This window comes from Diplotaxodon limnothrissa, linkage group LG9, assembly GCF_057381915.1.
Source record: "Diplotaxodon limnothrissa isolate DT_005_m linkage group LG9, D_limnothrissa_male_GT1.1, whole genome shotgun sequence".
In the NCBI taxonomy this organism is placed as follows: Eukaryota; Metazoa; Chordata; class Actinopteri; order Cichliformes; family Cichlidae; genus Diplotaxodon; species Diplotaxodon limnothrissa.
In genome coordinates this window covers 27785325-27806453 of record NC_140604.1, presented here as the reverse complement: position 1 = coordinate 27806453, position 21129 = coordinate 27785325, and the positions used below count along the sequence as shown (strand labels likewise).

General features: G+C 40.7%; 2 protein-coding genes across 2 annotated transcripts in view; both read right to left on the bottom strand.

The window, feature by feature from the left end:
* sema5a (sema domain, seven thrombospondin repeats (type 1 and type 1-like), transmembrane domain (TM) and short cytoplasmic domain, (semaphorin) 5A) overlaps positions 1-21129 on the bottom strand; it is a 171774-nt gene that overhangs the window by 139337 nt on the left and 11308 nt on the right. The gene's annotated exons all lie outside the window — the stretch shown is intronic.
* LOC146625736 (uncharacterized) lies at positions 16812-19227 on the bottom strand. Its single transcript, XM_085362437.1, has 3 exons — positions 18791-19227; positions 17447-17461; positions 16812-17197 (listed from the first exon to the last, which is right to left on the bottom strand). Exons 1-3 carry the CDS (start codon positions 19212-19214, stop codon positions 16812-16814), a joined length of 825 nt encoding a protein of 274 aa, XP_085218563.1. The 5' UTR covers positions 19215-19227.

Genomic DNA, 21129 nt, shown 5'->3' with positions numbered 1-21129 from the left:
AACCACACACTCAGCCCTTCTGTGCCAATTTCCATCATCACACAAACAGCACACCTATCCTAACCTTTATAGCCAGGCTGTTGCTGAGGGATGTAACAGTGTCACCTTCTAAAAACAAACGAAACAAAGAGAGGAAAAAAAGAAATGTGGCCGGCCGAGGCACTGATTGACTCTGACATGCAGCCCAGACCCCGAGGCTAGTGTCTGAGCTGCTCTCAGTGTCAAGAAGGCGCTGTTCACAGGGACCAAGTTGTCAAAACAACCTTACAGCGCTGGAGTGGCTTAAATCTCAGAGACGAAACCCACAGTTTGTCACTGCTGTCCAAAAACAACATCACACTGAGAGCTGATATTTCCATATGCGCCTCAGCAGCGTAATGCAGTCACTTCTCTGATAAGGAGAAGGGAGTGTTTTTTTCTGCTGCCACCCATGTTATTAAAAATTTTTGGGCCCTTCTGTAATCCTAAATTCATCAATGTCTCCGACCACAGCTTATACTTAAGATCAACATCAATCCCCAAAACGCTTGATTGATTTCTGTTTTTCTTTCCCGCATAACTTGAATATGATCAAAATAATCCTTTTTGTGGATGTTTGAAGATTTTTCTGTCATTTCCCCAAAATTTAACCGCTTAGGTAATGAACTGGCATCAAAAGATTCCTTACACTTCAAAAGCCTTTGTTCTCCGTGAGGTGTATTAAAAAGAGCCACTTCGCGCTACCAGAGCCGTGCCATCTGATGAGTGATCCAAGGCCGTGGCGCGGGAATAGCCACAACACTCAAAGACTTGCAGACAAATAACTTGGCAGCAGTGCAGGAAATACAAACACTAAACTCATACCGACACATGCACGTTCACCTGGGACCGCAGCGATAAGGGGCATAAAGCCCACCACTGAGGAATGGTGACATTTTTAAAGCTTTAATTACATGGTTGGCTAACGGGCAGCCGGCTGTCTCACTCGGTGCAAAATTACACTATCACTGTCTAAGGCTGTGCACGAACACAAAGTCGAAAACTGACTTGCCATTCATACAAACACACCTGCCTGCTGAACCTCTGAGGCGAAGACACAGAGCGAGGACGCCCACTGCTCTGCCAGTATCACAGGGAAACCACTAACTACAAGACCAGCTGGCTCATCGACCTATACGTCCAAAAGAGCATTGAAATGCTAGCTTGATGTTAACCACGCTACAAATGAAAAGAAAATTACAGCCATCCAAGGGTAAACTCCTCTCATTCAGCTGAGAAATGAAATCAGTGAGTGGAGATTTTTTTTCTTTTCTGTCTGTTCTTCTGCAGTTTCGAATCATCCAATTACTAATCTTGCAATCAATCATCAGCTTTAGCGTTGACAGAGTACGACTGGGGAATGATGGATGAAATCCCTTACAGATAGATTCCACCACAGGGGAGGTCGAGTCTCTTCGGCTGAGCTTGCTGTGATTGTGCAGAGCTCTCAGCTGTTTGTGCCGTTTGAGCTTCTGCAGCAGAGGTGGAAAGCAAGAAAGGGTATTTAATCATAAAGTTAATACTTAATCGTGGTGCTATTTTGTTTCTATTTAAAGTCCTGTTGGTATATAGCAGCTAATTATATGCAAAGGATTGTCCTTAATTCTTACTGCTGACCCCTGCTAAACAGACTTTTACAGCTTCTTTTAACTCTTCATTTTGGATTTTATCCTGGTGGCCACAAACATGACACCAAATGAATGCTAACATTAGTGCATTTGCTGCTGGATGTGTAAACACTTGCCTGCCAAATCAAAGGGTGTTTACAGGCTGTTTCCACTTTTCCTCACGTGCCAGAAAATCTGTTAGTGCGGCTTTACATGTGAAGCATAAAACAAGATAAAGTATCATTTACTTTTATAGTCTAAACTTGGCAACATGACAGATGAGATTTTTAGAAGACAGTTTTTGGATCCCAATCTTTATTTACCTACATAACGCCATACATAGCTTAAAGTGACTCCTCAAAAATCATCAACTTAATTCCTTGCATGCTCGTGCCAAGCTGTTCCCATTAAGTGGATTTTGAGTAAAGTAAGCCTCAACATCTGTTTGTTGTCTCGTCCTGATGCATATTATGCCAACAGAATATGCATTAATGGTTAATCCGATCAGCTTGTGTGTAAATGAGCTTGTTATACATGGGTTTAATTCAAAAATACATCTGTGCTAGAAAACACTCCGTCTGCAACATATACTGTCATACGTAATTTTTTTTTGTATTTAAATAGCTATATCAATAAAGTCATTTTTTCACTTGCAATTTTTTCCTTTCTATTCTATCACAAAAACATGTGACGTGACCAAAAACCTTTTAACACCACATGATGTATTCAAATTAAATCGTAAAATGGTAACAGATCCATTAGAATAATCAATCAGGAGTTTTGTTGAGGTGGACACACAAACATCAGTTATTGAGGGGTCATGTCAACTGCTATTTGACTACTACTACACTCATCAACCAGACACTGTCCTCAGTGACAATTGGTATGGCAGATTTTGTAACATCATTTAGTCAAAGAGGATTTCATAATTTCTGCTATGGTCGTACATCATGTGCCATTTTGTTTGCCTACACATGTCAATAACTTGAACCTGACAAGATTATAATAACAAGCTGGGAAAACAGTGTTTTTTTTAAGCTGGACTAATTCACGTGGCTTGAAATCTTATTGTTTTAAGTACACTGTATAAATACATATATTGTTAGGCATATAAAATAAGACAAAATGCTGACAATATACACTGATAATACATTGCATGACCATATGTCCAGCCCATCCTTGCTGATGCAACCACACAGTTGTATGGATTGGTGGACAGATATACTGATGACTGGCCGAAACACGTTGGCCAAGAAATAAAATCGTTCTTTACACTACAAGTGCTGCTGGAGCTTCAGACTTTTCACTACTACACTCGACAGCCAGACACTGCCAAATAAAGGTGGGGGGGAAAAATCGATACAGCACAGTATCGCGATATGTTGTGTGGCGATTTTGTATCAATACAGCCACATCCAATATCGATAACTTATTAAATAAATGAAAATACTATGAATAAGGGGGCTCATCTCAACCTTTCTGCAAACAGTCTACATCTACTGTCCAACCCTGCTAAGTGTGCAGTGATATGAGTGGTAAGCAAGATTTTGTTCAGTTAAATATAACCCATATAGTCAAAGAGGATCTCTTGATTTTCATTATAGTTATATATTTACATCCCTTACAGCTTACCTATACATGGACTATATCCCATTGCCTACATGCACACACATACAGTCTATTTATTAACCTAGACATTCTGATGAAATTAAACTGATATGGTTCTTTCATAAGGTGTAACTATGTAGCCTTTGGTAGGTGGTTGCTAGGTAACATGAAGACATAATATCTGATATAGACAAGAACATTCAGAGGCCTAAAATGTACCTGTGTTCCCATTTTGGTTGTTCAACTCGTGATTATGTAGGAGTAGTTTGCAGGCGAACAAACAGAGCTTTTGTGTATTAGAGTAAGATTACTTTTTTTTAACTTTTGGTTTGCGTTTGGTTGAACGTTTGCTAAATTAGTCAGATTTAATAAAAGACTGGTAACCCAATTTCACCAGAAAGCATAAATCGGTGATGATTTATTAATAAGACTGATGTTTATTTTGGCTACTGGAAAGAAACCAGACTGCAAGTGGGGTAGCTCTAACCAAGCTGATGGTCGATACTTTTTCAGCCCATCTCAATATAGCTTTTTATTTAATTTTTAAAAAAAAATTATTTTAAGTTGGCTGGTTCCTAACAAAAATCCCAAATGGTCAAAAGAGGGCAAAAAAGCAGGCAGAAGTGTGCGGTAATCAATCTTTCCACATGTTTCTCACAATCAACACATCGAAGAAAACAAGCCTAACAAGCAGCCAAATCCTACAGCTCAGTAATTATATGCCTGAAAAACAACAACATAGGTATGAAAAAGAAAAACATGAACAGATATACTTCAGCACACATAAGGGACCTACAGATGGGGAGGGAGTAATAAGAAAGCTGCCTTGAGATGAGTAGTCTCTCTGTATCTGAAGAAATGTGGCAGGAGGGATAGTAAATTAGTTCCCGGCTCCACTGGAACCAATTAATTACCCGTATGTGTGCATTCGTGTAAGCCTGTGCGTGTCTGTTCAGTGTCAGGCCTTTGTAATTTGTTGCGTTAACATCAGAGATAGGCACAATGGCAGAAAGTTAGAGCGTTAATGAAAAGCAGAGATGGGTTTGGTTAACAGCAGCTGTTTCAACACAGAAGGGACGCAGCAGAAGTGGTCTTTGTGCGTACGCGCCTGCCCGAGCCTGCATCTCCCCGAACTTATCTCCCAAGGGTAAACTGGAACAAGAGATGAGCAGAGTTGGAGACGGAGCCTGCAGACATCTGATGTGATTGTGTCTCCGCTAGACAGAGCAAACAGATGTAGGCCTGTCTCTCTTGTCTCGCTCTTTATTTCCTCGCCGTGGTACTGAGGAATTTTGAAGGATTGCGTTTCACTGCGAGCTGAACGGACCAGTCCACTTTGACAGTTAGCCTCCTCAAAATAGAGACGCCCAAGACTTCCTGCCACTTTCAGAGGCAAGCTGCACACCTTAGCCCCAGGCATCTTGTATTTCTGGATCTATTGAGGCCATGTAAAGGCAAAAACTTATATAAGGATGGAATGTGCTACTTCAGTAATTCTTCTCCTTCTCTTTTCTGTTCACTTCTACAGGAGCAGGGCCTACGGGTAAAGACTTTAATTGGGCATTTGATTCCCACTTGGCGTCCAGAAGAAGACTTATTTTAGTCCGCGGTACAATTAGGAGGTGTAGCAAATGTTTTGATTCTGCAGTTATTTATATCACAGGCACTAATATCACAACTGCACTTTTAAAAACAAATGTGTTAAAAATTTATTTAAGTTTGCTAGCTTGGAGCTCGGTTTATATTCAGTTAAAGCTGAACCTGAAAACACAGACAACCAGCTGCTACACCGACACAAAAAAATAGAATTTAAACAAAAATTTGAAATATATTAATTTCACTAGTAAGTTTTTCGAGCCTCCGTTGCATTAATGTCGGTAATGCTTCTTGAGGTCATTGGATGAAGATATGAAAATGGTTGGTTAATAAGCTTATTTACATCTTGTGAGGACGCGAGTGAGTAAATCAAATGATTTGTGCTACGTCTTTGAAATGCACCACATTAAAGAGGCTAACTTTTAACATCAGGGCTCAGTGATTAGGATTCTGCAGGGAGGCGGTAATTGCATTTCCGTCTGTGTGATCCAGCGTATTTTCCCCACGAGAGAGGCCAGGCTGTTTTGAAACAAGCACAACATCTCGCAACACCCTCTCAGAGGGGAAAAAAACTGCGAAAGCAAAGGGCAAGTGACATTAATATATGCTGAGCTGTCCATCATTGTGTGAATGATCCAAGTGCATTGTGTTTTAATAGTAGCATGCTTCTGATATCCAGCAAAATGATTTTTCTTTAAAAAGTCAATCAAACAACAAAATTTTGTACAATATAACGTACAATATCGAGACACAAAAATACAACCTCAGTTCTTAATAAGTTTGATGCTTTGTAAATGCAAATAAGAATAGAATGTGATGATTTGTAAATCTCATGAATCCAGATTTTATACTCAATAGAACATAGAAAACATATAATTTTGAACACTGAACTTGATAACAGCAACATGTCTCAGAAAAGCTGTGAGAGAGCCACGTTTCCCACTCTGTAGCATCTCCTCTTGTTTTAACAACAGTCCAAATTATAGGAACTGAGGAATGTTGTCCCATTCTTGTCTGATATAGGATCCTAGCTGCTCAGCAGACCTGGGTCTTCTTGGTCTTTGCACCCATTAAAAAAAAGAAGTCAAATTTTAATTAATCTGACCACAGAACTGTTTTCCACTTCTCTTCACTTCTCTCTTCTTTTTAAATAAGCTTGTCCCAGAAAAGATGGTGGTGTTTCTGGATCGTGTTCACTTATGGCTCCTTCTTTGGTTAACAAAGTTTAAACCTACAATTGTGGATGGTTGATAGTTATTTGTGGAGGTGTTCCTGAGCCTGTGCAGTGATTTCCATCACAGATTCATTCATCTGAGAGCCTGAAAATCTCAGCCATCTAATAGTGATTTTCAGACTTATTTCTTGCGCACTGAGACATTTTTGCAGATTCTCTGAATCTGTTGATAATATTATAGACTGTAGATGATGGGATATTCAAAGTCTTCACAATTTAATGTTGAGGGATATTATTTTAAAATGGTTCTACAACTTGAGTTTTTTGCAGATTACTTCCTAGAAGCTGCCTCTATAAGATGTTCTTTTTATACTCATGTTACTCACCTGCTGCTAATTAACCTAATTAGTTATAAATCTGTTTCTTTTTATTTTACAGCCCTTTGTTGACCCCATCTAAATATTTTGCTGCATTGCTGCCATCAAAATCAATAATCAATAGGCTAATATTGATTACTGAAATAATAAAATGTCTGTTTCAGATCATTTTTGTTCCATTTTGAATAAAATCTTCAGCCACTGGATTTGCCATCATTATGATCTGATTTTATATGATTTTTTAATGCACTGACTTCTGAGACTAGTAGAAATAAATGATCAAAAATACATTACATAAGGTTTAATATTATTTGACCTCATTTGCATGTTTAATCTTCCTGGTGACATCTATAAGTTTATCGTTTTTATGAAATCTGCCTTCATCGTGTGCAGCATCTCCACAAACTCACACACATATTGCAAGGCTAGTTATGGATCAGGAGGGAGACCAGGTTGTCTGCCAATCAGAATCAGGTGTTTGATCTTCAGCTCCTCCCATCCATATGTTTAAATATCCTCAGACAAAATAATAAGCTCCTGATGCATTGCGTTCGCAAATGTTACACAAGGTTTATAGGTATAAGAAAAAACAACCAGTATGAATGAGTGTGTGTTTGGATGAATGCCCAGTTAGAGTAGGAAAGCGCTATATGAGTGCCAGTCCATTTACCATTTACACAATCATATAACATGCAAGCTACTGAGATTAGCTTACTAATGGACACTTTTATTTGTGTACCCCAGAAGGAAGCAAACAGGAGGCTCATCAATCTGGCAACATTAGCTTTTAAGTAAAAACATTAATTTATCTAAATATCACAGCACCATCAGTAACATTAAATTCATATAGTGGATGTTGGGTTGATTGAGGCATTAAGCAAATTAACTTAAACATTGTATTTATTAAATATTCCAGTAGTGATAGTGTGCAAGAGTTTCATTTAATTACTTTTATTATGCATTTTCTGAGCTTTCCTTTAGAAAAGTCTGCAGAGATTTAATACATGTATTTGATTAAAAATGTATCCATAAATACACGTTTCCAATAAAAAAAGAGATTTTTTCACAACATTGGGAGCAAGGAATATTTTATTCCTAAACAGAGTGGATTTTTTTGACAGCATTTTCTCATTTATGCAATGCTAAAAAAAGAAAGAAAAACTTCCATCATTTCCTCTGTAAGCGAAAAACATTCATATTGATTATTATTGTAAAAGAAAATTCATGCACACTAAGACAGATGAGCCCTATTTGCATATTAAAATCTCAGTTCATCAACTAGTTTTTAAAAAATATCTTATTAACCTTAACACCATCCTCCATGTGCGGCATGAATATTCAGCGCTCCAGCGCTATTTATAAAGTACTCATTGCTGACGGCTTTAACAACCCACATTTCCCCTCTAACAGAGACACTCACTGGATTACTGTAAGGTAAAAGAGCTTAAACCACGCCACATCATTATTTCACCTCACATCAATAGACGTCATTATCTACATGCTTAGGTCCAAAGGCTTAATGACCAGGTTGTCCTTCACCATGTGCTCATTAACCACTGTGACAAAGCCTTTTGTGCAGGTAGATTTCCTCTGTAAATGCCAATTGGAAGGTCATGAGAAGTACTGAATTGGAGCACAAGTTGACAAAGTGCCAGTGAAGAAATGCAGGTTAAATGAGAGTTTTACCCTGCCAAGTAAGCCCTGCCTCATGTTAACCAAACCAAACAGGAACTACTAACATCGTTAAAACTCCCAAAGTGAAATTTGCCTTTGCAGGCTGTTTCATAGACTTTCATATAATAGCACTGAGGTGGGGAGGTGGTGCATTTGAGAAGCTGCCACGCTTTGGAGACAAGGACAGGAGGGGAAACTTCAAACTTCAGAGGGAAACTGGGAAACTGAGGCTCAAGCAGATTTTCTTCGGGTGTCATTACTGATGCTGATCCCTCGGCACGTCATGCTCCGCTCTTACTAATCAGGTCTCACCATAATGTTTCCTCACTGTCTCTCTCTCTCTGATCAATGACACTCTGCCCTCCTTTAAAAGCATGAAACCTCAGACAGAAAGCGTGAACTGCACAGCTAATCCACTCCACCAGTGTACTGCTAAATTACGCTACAAAGAATGGACAGGTGGGTGCAATGAAAGTAGAGCAGGTAAAGATTATATCTGGCCACACAGGGACAATCAAAGAACTGCAAACAAAGACGTGACTCTGAAAACAGGGAGGAACCTGAACCTGCCTGGTCAGTTCCACCTTTGATTCTGACCATTTTGGAATGAGCATCACAGAGCCACATTCAATCATCGCTTCACTAATGTGCTTTACAGTATTTCAAGGTGAAAGAACTGCTGACATTGCCATTTGCAGTCAGACTTTGAGATGGTTTAGAAAAAATATGAAAAACACTTCAGGGAGGCTGTGCAGCATTCAGCTGGGAGGTCAGTTCTGGTTTTAATATTAAAAAAAAGAAGAAAAATTCAAGGCTATTTTGAGTTAGACAAAGAGCTGCAGTAGCTTGTAATTAGGCTGAAAAGTGCACTTTGCCTGAGACAGTGTGCAGAAGGCTGTTTTTATGACTATAGTTGGTTTCCTCTGGTCTGAATTCAGTGGATAAAGAGAGCATGTCAGCTCCTAAAAGTGATGCAGTGGAAGGGGTTTGATATTCTTTCACAGAAAATGTATTACTAAAAGCCAAGCTGGAGCATTCACATACTCACATGTATCTGCACAGGAAGGTCCTGCAGAAACTCCCCAAATATAAAAAAGGTAAGAAGACCTCACTTCATACCCAGAGTAGCCTCTTGTAGCTATTGATTTTGATCCCATTCAGATATGCAAAGCACACCTGACCATGAGCTCTGTCCAGCTCAGGCATGCAGAGCGCTCCTTGAAGTTGGGTCAGTCTGGGGTTGGATCATCTTCCCTCAATCTCCTCTAAAGGTTTTCACAACACTCGTGCATCTGTTTTTTTCATCACACAGACAAGTTGAAGGTGGCGTCTGTGCCCTCGGGTCAAATAAAAATTCAGACAAAGGTCATCATAACCGCATATCTTATTCAATCTTTCATGGTCCAAGGGAGTTTCACATAGGTGCATTATGCAAATGTAACATTTGTAAAGCAGTCATACTGAGTGGGTACTCCAAAACCAGCAGACATGCAGAGTTTAGTTCTCGTTATTTAAAGTTATTTTCATTCACAGAGAGAGGCACAACATAAAACACATTACTATTAATTTGAACATAAATTTTGACACAGGAGGTGTCCTTCCTCCTTGTTTGCTTTAATTAAACTGCAAATTCTTCTTTGAAAGCAAATATTAAATCTGTGCTACTGTTTAACTACTGCAAAGATCCGGGTGTTACATAATTAAAAAAATTGTAGTGTTGTTTTTTTAAAATAAAACATTCAAAGAAATATCACTGTGCTATCATAGTGTTGGGTTTAGAAAGCAAGCATTCACTCTTCAGCTATTCTATGTTCAGCTCGTGGCACGGCTGCCTTGAACTACCTTGTAGCAACAACACTTTGACGACTATGACGAACACTAGTGACTATTTGAGGAATTCATAGTCAGACTAATTGCAAGTCCTTGGGGTACGGTGTCACTGTGCCCCCAAAACACTGACAACACATAATAAGTTTCTTCTAATTGACCCAAATGAGCAACGTAACAAATAGCAATCACTTTGATAGTGTGTCATCACTTTCCTGTAAAAGAAATCTCAGATAGCATCAGGGATTCGAGGCTACAAAGAGTGAGGATACACATCCTGTCTGTCTGCTCGTGTTCTAACCCAAAAAAGTGAGAATGCTACATCTGTCAGAACAAATAGCACATAAAACACACTTGTAAAGCTGGAAATTGCCACATATCATAAAAGCGGTGTATCTTTAAGCTTTTTTTTAAACCTGCAAAGACATAATTATCAAAAAACCCACCCTCTGTTTTGCTAGGAAGTGGATGGATGGGCTATAATCATTATAAGAATGCATGTGTCAGCAGGTGTGCACGAGTGTGTGCAAGTGTAAACTTAAGGCTTGTGGTCGGCGTTTAATGAGTTTTGTGGGGGGGAAACTCCAAAGGGTTTCAGGATACGAGTAAGAAGCTGTAGTCTGTATTTGGGCCAGCCAGTATTAACTCTGAGCCGTTATTGCTGCAGGCTCCTCTACAACTTGATTAGGCAGGTATGAGGAAGGGACTCAGTGCGCTCTCGCTCGGCTGAATTGAAGGCGCGCACAAGGACGAGCCAACACACACACACAAACACACGCTCAAATTAATACACAAAGGGACACACACATGCAATCTTTGTCCGTCTTTTTACCCTCTTTCCCAACCACTCCTCGCGTTTAATACAAACACAGTCCTCCAAAAACTGCCACCTGGGAGCAAAAACAATATCATCTAATCAGCTGCAACAGCTACATCAACTTCCCTGACAGATGAAGAGCCCGCATGGCATGTGTCTATAGCGGTGACACGTCTAATTTAAGCTCACAGCTAAATATACAGTACAGCGCAACACTGCCCCTCTGAACTGTGCAGTTTCATGACGCCTTTGATGGCTCAACATCAAAGCTGAATATCATTGCTTTTAACTCTAATATATTAATTCACTTTCTATGTTTAGGTTTTGCCTCATATTGCTGCTGCAAAAGTTAGCTTGCCCTCGCAATGCATATTCATGCAGCATGAGCACACACACACAAACACGCATTACAGCACCTAAGAACCACATAAGACATTAAGCTCCTGAGATTTTGGTCAGCTGGCCTAAATTTCCCTGAAATTATGGCATGTATTAATTTGGAAAAGACCTTCCTGTGTTATTGTAAGAACAATTACAGGTTGTACTCTTGGTTGATACCCCCTGACTGCTCTAAATCCCCAGCAGTCAGTCATACAACTAGTGGGAGTATCTAATGTGTGGTCTCGCCTGCTGTTGTCACATTGGCCCTGGGGTCCATATGAGCTTGATTATAGGCCAAAAACAGATGTTTCTCTCTGTAAATGTGTGTGTGTGTGTGTGTGTGTGTGTGTGTGTGTGTGTGTGTGTGTGTGTGTGTGTGTGTATGGTCTCTTCACCAGCTTAAAGCCTGTTTGTAAAAAAGCAAAATGTGTACGTGTGTGTCTGCACAGCTGTTTACCTGGGCTAAAAGTATTTATTACTGCCGAAGCGCTTCTTTGTCAGTGTGCACATGACCCACTTATCAGTTTATGCTTACTTGTGTGCTTTTTGAGGGTGTGAGTATGAGTTCACTTTACCAGTTTAAGTTTAAGGAGTCATTAGAGAGAGAGACCAAAAAACCCTACAACAGACAGCGCTAGCATCAGCTCGTGGTCTAATTTTAGCTCGTTAGCATCAAACAGCAACCACCTTGACTGAAAAATGAAGCAAAAACAGCAGTTTCCCAAATGGCCACTTAAGGCTGGCTCCAAAAACAAGTTAATCCCAAAAGACCCCTGTGATAACACGACCAGCTTTACAGTCAACACACACTTGTTTACAGTATACTAAAAAAAAAAAAGCTGCTGCTAGCTTTTTGTTTGTTTTTCACAACTCAGATCTTTAATTTTTACTAAGTTAGCATTATTAGGGGTTTAGCATCATTAAGTGAAAGCTGCTTGGGGACCCTGGTGGTATAAGATGAATGGAGCTACTGTGAAGCCACCGACTCAAGGTGAGGACTTTCACCATCGCCATTTAGATGTTTTGAATCCTGATATGATTAGAGGAATAGAGGTGACTGTTAAATGTTCATTTGTTAATAGCTTGAATCATTAGCCATCAGCGTACCCCAGATAATCATCATTACTCAATCACAGTATGACCAAGATGTACAAAATGGACTAAATTAAGGACGAAATGAGCGACTGAGCCCATCAGCTCAAGAGGAAAGCATTTACAGAGGCAGCAGACCATAAGAAGTGGACAGGCAACCAGCTTTGATGGGGGCCATTGAGCTCACCTTGCTATTCCAAAAAGCCAAGAGAGAAATGTAGCTACAGGTAGGAAATCTAAATCTTAAGTTACAGAGACAAACAGGACACAAACATTTTCTCTAAGTGCAGAAGTGGATCAATGAACTCACACACTGCAGCTGATTGTGAGTGCACAATACACTCAACACATTTCCATTGGTTTTGCAATCTTTTAGTCGAATCATGCTTTAAAACTAGCTGCACAAGCTGATGAATTAGTTTCAAAGAGACATCAAGGGTACTTCCCACTGTCTGACCTGCATCCTCAGTGTCCTCCTCAGTCATGCTGTTTACCACAATTGCTGCAAAAGCACTAAACTACTATGAACCGGATAATTAAACTGAGCTCACACTGCAATTGTGTATCAGTGATATGGGTATTTTAGGTAAAGTGCCTTTACCAGGTGGGCCTGGGCCCCTTTGGCGCGTCCATAATGGAGGTAAACAGAGGTCAAGACAGAGAGCTGTTTTTCCACAGATTTCTACGGCATCTGAAGCTATCACCATCTGTATTGTACCTCATCAATAGACAAATTATACTAATGCAAATGCGGATGGCAATTTAATGCAATTAGACCAATTATTTCTAAACCACATAGACAGTAAAAAAAAAAAATCCCATATGTCCATTACATTCACACGTAAATATCAAGTATATCTAAAGAATCATTTAAAACTCTATCTTAAAGAACCGAAAGAATTACAAACTGTTAGATGGTTAATGTTGATAGATCTGATCAGACTTCTGCACTGGCTTCATTTTATGGCATCAAAGCTCTGGACTGTCCATCTTTTATAATGTCCATAACACGTGACACAGGCTGCTTTAGCTGCTAGCTGTATGATACTAACTACCTCAGCTAATTTAAAACACTGAACTGGACCTCTGAACTATGTTTATGGCTTGTTGCGCAGTTAATTGTGCTAAAAGGCCTTCTGTGTTGGTTAATAATATTCTGGTATTACTCTATTTATACATCAACATTTCATTTCTAATGCATCTGTGGATGCACTTTAAACACTGAGGTAGTTAGCATTAGCTAAAACTAAGATTGTGACGGCCAAAACGCCAAACAAAGCTTCAAAGCTCAACACTTCTTTAACCGCTTATCAAATGCAGGAGAAATGGTCTGGAAAATATGCTACATTCACACCTATGGCCAATTAGAATCAAATATTAACCTAATATACATGACTTTGGACTGTAGGAAGAAGACAGAGTACTGGGAGATGCAGCTACCTACTGCAGCACCGTGCTGCCTGTCACAGTGGTCATATTTTTTAATTTATTGGCCATATTTTTTAGGCCTTAGTTAGTATTTACATGGATGTTCCTCTGTGCAAAAAATCCTATTGACTCAAACCCTCAAGTATGAGAGTGTGTATGTGTTACAGATAAAAGAATTTGATTGTGATTTAATTTGTTTTGTAGATTAGCTGTTGAAGTGTGAGGATTTTCTGTTTTTGTTCTATTTTATATCAGTGGAATCAGAATATGTTTGGGCTTGGGACTGATGGTTAGACTAAGAAATATGCTGGATCTCTTCAATCAAGAAATAACCAGCAGAAGACTCGACAGCAACAATAATCTCTTTTTGCTGCCCCAGTCTTTTGTAAGTCATACAATAAAACAGCTTTATGTGCTGATAATTATAAGCTGTGAAGAAATCTGCCTCTCTTGGCAATATGGAAGAAAATCCACACTCTCGCCTCTCAGGTGTGCGTGTGTTTCTTTTATACTTATGTGATTTGGGGCGAAGCGTCTCCACCGGTAATCAGCAACACGCTAAGCAAATCATAACTTAAAGAAATCAGGAAAGGGAGCTCAATATCAACCTCGTGACAGTTTAAACAAACGTCTGTGTGTGAAATTGGATTTATCAGTTTAAACGGATTGGACTAATGACAAGGGGGACAATGATATTAAGCGCCTTAAAGAGGAATTTATTTTTTCTATGATCTGCGAGACGATCACTTGGGACAGTAATTTGCTGAAATAAGCACCCAAACTGGCTATTAGAGCCACCAATCGGCTCACTTGAGACCAAGAGGCATGTTTCACAAAAGCAATTTGTGAGCACGATACACTCTGGCAGCCTCCTGTTTCAAAAATAACTGTCACACACAGACAGCAGCTAAATTAGCAGGTTCAACGGCGCTTCAGTATGGTCTTTCGTCTGGTTCCCCAGCAAGCCTCTGCAATCTGCAGTCACCCACGGCGCTCTTCTCAGTGTAGGCTGGTAAAGATGCGATCACGTGATCACCTGACCACATTATTTCTGTTTTGCTAAACAAAGGAGACTTCAAAATGTAATTTGTGATATTTCAAGAGCATTTGTTTACAAAGAGACTGCTTCAGAGAGATGAGTTGTTGAATCCTGTAAAATGAATTTGCTCCTGGGTGTCAAGGCGGGTGGCATGTTATCAAAAACGGCAGCGGTATTTCAAACAGATCTGCTTACTTTTTGTTGCTGTAATGTCTGCGATTTTATCGACTCAAAGTATAAATCTTTTCTCATGGTGAAATGTGAACTGGCAGCTCTTCTGATTTTCCGTCTTGTGTCAGTAAACTGAATTGTCCTACAGAATACCGTCACAGAAACCCAAAAGGGAATTATCACATGGTTACACTCAAACGCGTGGAGTCGATAGATGAAGTCAGAACGAATTTAGGTCCTAACTTTACTGCAAATCACTCTCCAGCAAGTGGATGCCTGCATCAGTGATATCTGCTGTGCGTGTTATTTTTGTTCAAGTGTGCAAATGTGCGTGAGTGCAAGTGTGTCTTCATCGGAGGCACTGAGCTACTCAACTGACTGAAAGGCTGAAACTCCAAGAAGAAAATGAGCCTCACACTGACCCACTCTTCTACAGCGACAGGCGAAGGAGTTGAGAGGGAGATGGGGCGAGAAAGTCGTTGAGGGTCACTTGAGGTAGATTACTGGAGAGAGGCCGGTAATAATGAGATGCATACAAGAACAGAGGATGAAGGAGATGCAGGAGAGGATGAAGGGTAGTGGTTGGGTGAGATAAAATTGAGGGAGAGGGCAGGGATGGAGGAGGTTGGAGTAAAGAGAAGAGGGATGTTAGAGGTTAGGTGTGAACAAAAGGAGCAGTGAGCGAGGAGGAGAATGGACGGGATTAAGAGAACATCGAGGTTCAGGTGGAAACAAAGAGGAGTTTAGGAGCACTTCAGAGCAAGGAAAGAAGGGCTGGAGGTGAAGTGTGGCTTTGCTGTGAGGAGTTCCTGGGATCTCCATAAATCAAACATACCACATGCCATAAAATAAGAGTTTTTCGCATCTCTGCAGTCCAGCACTTGTCAGGAAAAGCGGCCCCGCGGAGGTAATTGAATCAGGACACAAAAACAACAGAACAGACTCACGTTGAGGCGGTCGGGCGCAGCTGGGAAAGCAAAAGAGACCCTTCTTTTAAAGAAAATGGAAAGGAACGACCAGGGGAAATAGTGGTATTTGGAGACCGAGGTGTCCAGAGAGCTGATTCTAGGCGGCCTTTCATACAAGCCAGGGCTCCAGGTGCAGCACAAAGCAGGTCTGTTTCACAGCCTGTTCCCCACCACCTCCTCTACACCTCGAGTCTCACCCATCCTTTTTTTTTTATCGTTTTGTTTAATGCAAACTGCAAACATATGACTGCAATCAACCATCACGCTGTGAAATGACAACAGAGAGGGTGAGAATGGATTCAGATTTGTCCCCTGACAAAAAGGACGTACAGCTTAAAATAAACCAGTCTGCACAAAAATACCTGCGACAGCCTGTCTGCTTTTACAGGCTGCGAGCATGTTGCGGGGACGGGAAGAAGCTGCTGACTTTAAAGCGCTCTGTTTTGCAGCGTGCTTTTAATTGGGCTCGTCCAGTAAACTACCACTATTGTAAAGGGGAAATTGCCTGTAAAAACTCGGTGAAGACTCACTCTGGGAGCAGCATGTGAATAAACACAAACAACACTAGGTGTAAATGAGCCGGGTGGGGGGGGGGGCCTGAATCGTATCTACAGCTGGCCCAGACTGTTAATGTCTGCACTTTTTCTATTAGACGGGACCCCCTGGCTGCCTCGTACAATTATGTTATTCTTCTGGGACTGTGAGTGTGGGTGTCTGCACTGTGAGACGGTGTCTGGAGGTGATAAAACAGCAGAAAGCACATAAATAATGACTTAATGATCCCCTCCACCAGTGGCGTGCACAGACATTTTGGGGGGCAAGTGCTCCAGGGGGAAAAAAGGGCACTTTTTGCATATGTGGAAAACCTTTTCTTTTTATAATAAAAAAATCGCACAGGTTAAATGCAATTTGACTTTTATTTCAAAACATTCTCTAAAAATCAAAAATCACACCACAAAAAGATAAAATCTGTATCCAACTCTAAACTATATACATACATATTCTCAAGTGTCCATTAAATGGAGTGTACTGCTCTAAAGAAGCATCCTTCTTGGTGCCATGTCTTTGTAGATGTTGATGACCTCGTTGTAATTGATCTCCACATCTTTCTCAATGGCCAACAAGAGGAGATCAGACAACCTTTCTTCTCCACACAAACTTCTTAGTTTATTTTTGATTATTTTTAGCTTTGAAAAAGATCTTTCAACTGTCGCAGTTGTCACTGGTAGTGTTGCGTAGATCTGAATCATTTTGACAAAGGCAGGAAAGATCAGCTGGCCATTGTTTTCCCTCAGTATCAGAAATATTTCTCTGAGGTCTTTTGAACTAAAGCTGGAGTGGAAGACCTTTAATTCTGTTTTGAGCTGGTCCTCATCTTCTCCATAGAATTCACAGAGGATGTGGACAGCTTCAATGGCTTCTGGGTTTGGTGGGCCTACCCAGTTAGCATGCACAGTTAAGGGCTGGAAGGACTGAATGATTCTGGCCGTTGGGCTTCCAGTATTGTCCCCTTTGAACCTCCTGTTCAGTTCCCCAGTCATGATGTCCAGAAAGGTGAAATATACACCACTCCTGAAATATGCCTCCACTGACTCAAACTGAGCACCTACTTGAGACACTGTGGTGCTGTGTTGGAAACGCACTGGAACTTTCCGCTTTCTCTCCTGACCAGGCACCACGGTAGGTACTGGAATGTTGAAACTCTCTGCCTTCTCTGATGCACATCTAAATATCTCTCCAAATTTCTCCTCAGACCTCATGGTTTGCAATGTGTGAAGCACACCATCAATTACCTTGTAGGCAGTGGAATGGTCCAACCCTTCTTCCTGCAGAGAATCTGATGCCAAAGCAGTGACTTCGAATACTGGTGTGGTGATTTCCATGCAGAGAATGAACATAAAATTAATGGCATTTCTGTACATCTGAGCATCACCTTGGGCCAGGTTAGGTGGGTCACTGTCACTGATGTCATCAAGGAGCATCAAAATGGCTTTCAAATTTCTCTGAAGTGCCTTCAGTGCTTTTTCCCTGCAAGCCCATCGAGTATCTGACAGCTGCTGGAGCTCCATAACACGTTGTCCAGGAAAGAGAGACTCCTGAAATTTGACCAAGGCAGCATGACGCTTTGGGGAGCCTGAGCAAAAGGCATACAATTTCTCCACCAAGTTGAAAAATGTCACAAAATGCTTGCTGGACTTTGATGCCTCCACTAGTACCAAATTGAGGCAATGGGCTTTGCAGTGCACATAGAGGGCCTTCTCATTGTGTGCACGGATTCTAGCTTGGAGACCTTTATACATGCCACTCATGTTGGCTGCTCCATCATAGCCTTGACCATACATGTTCTTCATCTCTAGGCCATTCTTTTGCAGAAGCAAGAACACTGTATTCTCCAGCTCCTGGCCTGTAGTTGTATCAACATTGCACACTTCGATGAATCTCTCCTTTATTTGCATATGATGAAAATATCGCACAACAAATGACACTTGCTCTTTGTGTGAAACATCAGAGGTTTCATCAAGTAGAATGGAATACATTTCAGCCTCTTTTATTTCACGTTGTATCTCCTTCCTGATGTAAGTTCCTAGTGCTGCAATGATGTCATTTTGACTTCTGTTGGAAAGCAGTGACACCTGGGGCCTTGTCTTGGTGGCTTTAACTGTGGCAATTTTTTCCAAATGCATTTTCAGCACACTATCGTAGCGGGAAAATACATTGACTAATTCATGAAAATTGCCACGGTTATCACTGGACTCACTCTCATCATGACCTCGGAATGCTTGTCCCTGACGTGCAAGATACACTGTTAGGTCAATTAATCTTGTCAGGATTTCTTTGTTTGTCTGCCTCTCTCGCTCTCTAACTTCCACCCCTTTTACGTCTGAAACATCAAATGCAGACTGAAGGGCCTTTTTCTGGAAATTGATCCATCTAACCATGCTTGTCATGTGCATCTCTGCGCTGGAGTGTTGTTTGATTTTTTCAAGAGCAGTACTCCACTTTCTGATGCCATCAGTTGTCCAGGCTGTTCTGCTTTTATATTTTTCATCCGAGAGGAAAAGCCGACAACTAAAACAATGCATTGAATTAGCAGTGGGTGAGTATTCCAGCCACACATTAGCAGAAAACCACTGTTTCTGGAATGATCTCCCCTCAGTTTTTGGGTAAGGTATATCAGGCTGACATGGGCCCACATTGCAGCACATTGAAACGTATCTGTCATTGCGCTTTATTTTAAATGTATGGATGTGTGTTGGATCTGTTGGGTATTGTAAAGCTGCTAACTTTGACATTATGTGATCGATCTGTTCTTCCTCATTGTGGTCTTCAGAGAGCACTACATCAGTGTCTGTAGGCCTAACTGAACCTGTTGCTGCATTGGTCGCGGCTTCATCTGTTTCTATATCTCCCTCTTCTGCTATGCTGGTAGATGGCATAGAGCTGCTTCCCTGCTGTGACTGACTACAATGGAACAATAATAATAATAATAGTATTATTATTTATCATAATAATAAGCTTAAACAGATAGTTTTAATAATAACCCATACTGCAAGTCTTGTAACATAGAAATAACTTTCGTAGGTACAAAATAATAGTTAGCTCAATGCCTGCTGATTAAGTTCATTAAAAACTAAGTGTGAACAGCTTTTAAGATTTTTCAATAGAATTAACTGCAAGGAGCAGGTTACATTAAAACATTAAAATAGAACCTGACTCTGCCCTTGACTCTGACCTTTCATCTTCATTTTCCTTTGCTTTCATCCAGGAGAGCAGAGAACTGCTTCCCTGAGCTGCCTGTTGTAGATCCCTTTCTTTCTCCTTTCTCAGCCTCTCTTTCCTAGGCATTATGCTTGCTGAAATTAGTAAATAAATAGACCAAAATGTATGAGAACGAATAAGACTGACTGTGGTCATTACAAGAACAGGGCAGAATGGTCGTTTTCACAGGCAATTGGGAACTGCCTATTTTTCCTTTAGCAAATTAATGTGTTAATGTTGCCAATATGTTACACCAAAAAAAAATTAACATGTCTAACCAGTGCTTCTCAAAACTTTTAACATGCACCACCCCCAACACCGTACCCTTCAAACTACCAATAACAACGTCACTGTTCTGTCACAATCAGGTCACAACACAGTGCGTAAATGTCTGCGAGCATCGCTGAGTCAGTAACAACCAGTTAGGCTAAAGACTGCATCTTTAGACAGTTGGACGGTGTTCTAACTTTCTCACAGGAGACACCTACTAAAGACAGTCAAAGACATTAATTTCAATCTTACCAAAGTAGGACAGTAGTTGACGTTAGTTATGGAAAGGCTAATCCACAAAAACGGAGAAACGTCCATAATTCTATTATTCATAATCATGTCAAGGTTTTAGGTTTTTCTGCAGTTCCATCTCTAAAAAGTGTGATGTCTTCCCGTCACTGACTTCAGTTTGAAAACTTTGTATTTATTCACAGATTTCCGTGAGATCATCCTAAAATTTGTAACGAAAAATGGGCTCAAAAGAGCCCTCTGCCTAACGGCATGTAGCCTATAGCATAACGTGATATTTTCAATAGTGTATGCAAAAAGGTCAGAATTGATGGAGAGTGGGGTTGCCTAAATGGTTTAGGTTACATTTTAAATGTGTCGTTTTTTTGTTTATCCATATGGATGGATGGAGGGGTAAGCTGGCAAAGTTTGTCATGTGCAGTTTCTGACAGGCTACTTCACAACAAAACAATTGCAGGTTGGTCTTAGAGGGCAAACAGAATAATTTCACTCGATTCATGGGTTACCTGACTGGTTGGGAAGGGAAAGAGCTGCCGTGTTGTCCGCCGTGGCTCCCAGTCGCTATAGTTAGCCTACTATGCCTACTCCAAGTACTCCTATGTCATGCCGCTGCTACACGCCTCACAACAAATGAACTGCGAGCGTGTTCACGTGACACGGTGACAGTGAAAAAGCGACAGGGTTCGGGTGTCTTTGAAGAAGGGGCACAAATCAAGCCATTATTTTCACACCTTTTTAAATCGCGCAGCTTTAAAAAAAAAAAAAAATCACGTCTTTCAAAAGGGCACTTTTTTGGACTGAGGGCAAAAGGGCAAGTGCTTCAGCACCACCTCGTCTCTATCTGTGCACGCCAGTGCCCTCCACCCTAAGCTGTAATGATGACGATGGAGTTTTGCAACCCGGGGACGCTGGTGGAGGCGGGTGGGGTAATCCACATGTGGCCTCCAGGTGTGCTTAACTTCTACAATGTTACTTCTTAACCTCTAAACTCACCAAGGCTACACTCACTTTTACTTTGTTCCTTCTGCACCGTCCACACCGCCGCGTATACGGCTAGAAATGTTAAGCTTTTCT

What these genes read in the sequence shown, in the direction of transcription:
- LOC146625736 (XM_085362437.1), bottom strand. Translation starts at nt 19,214, where the DNA reads ATGCCATCTACCAGCATAGCAGAAGAGGGAGATATAGAAACAGATGAA.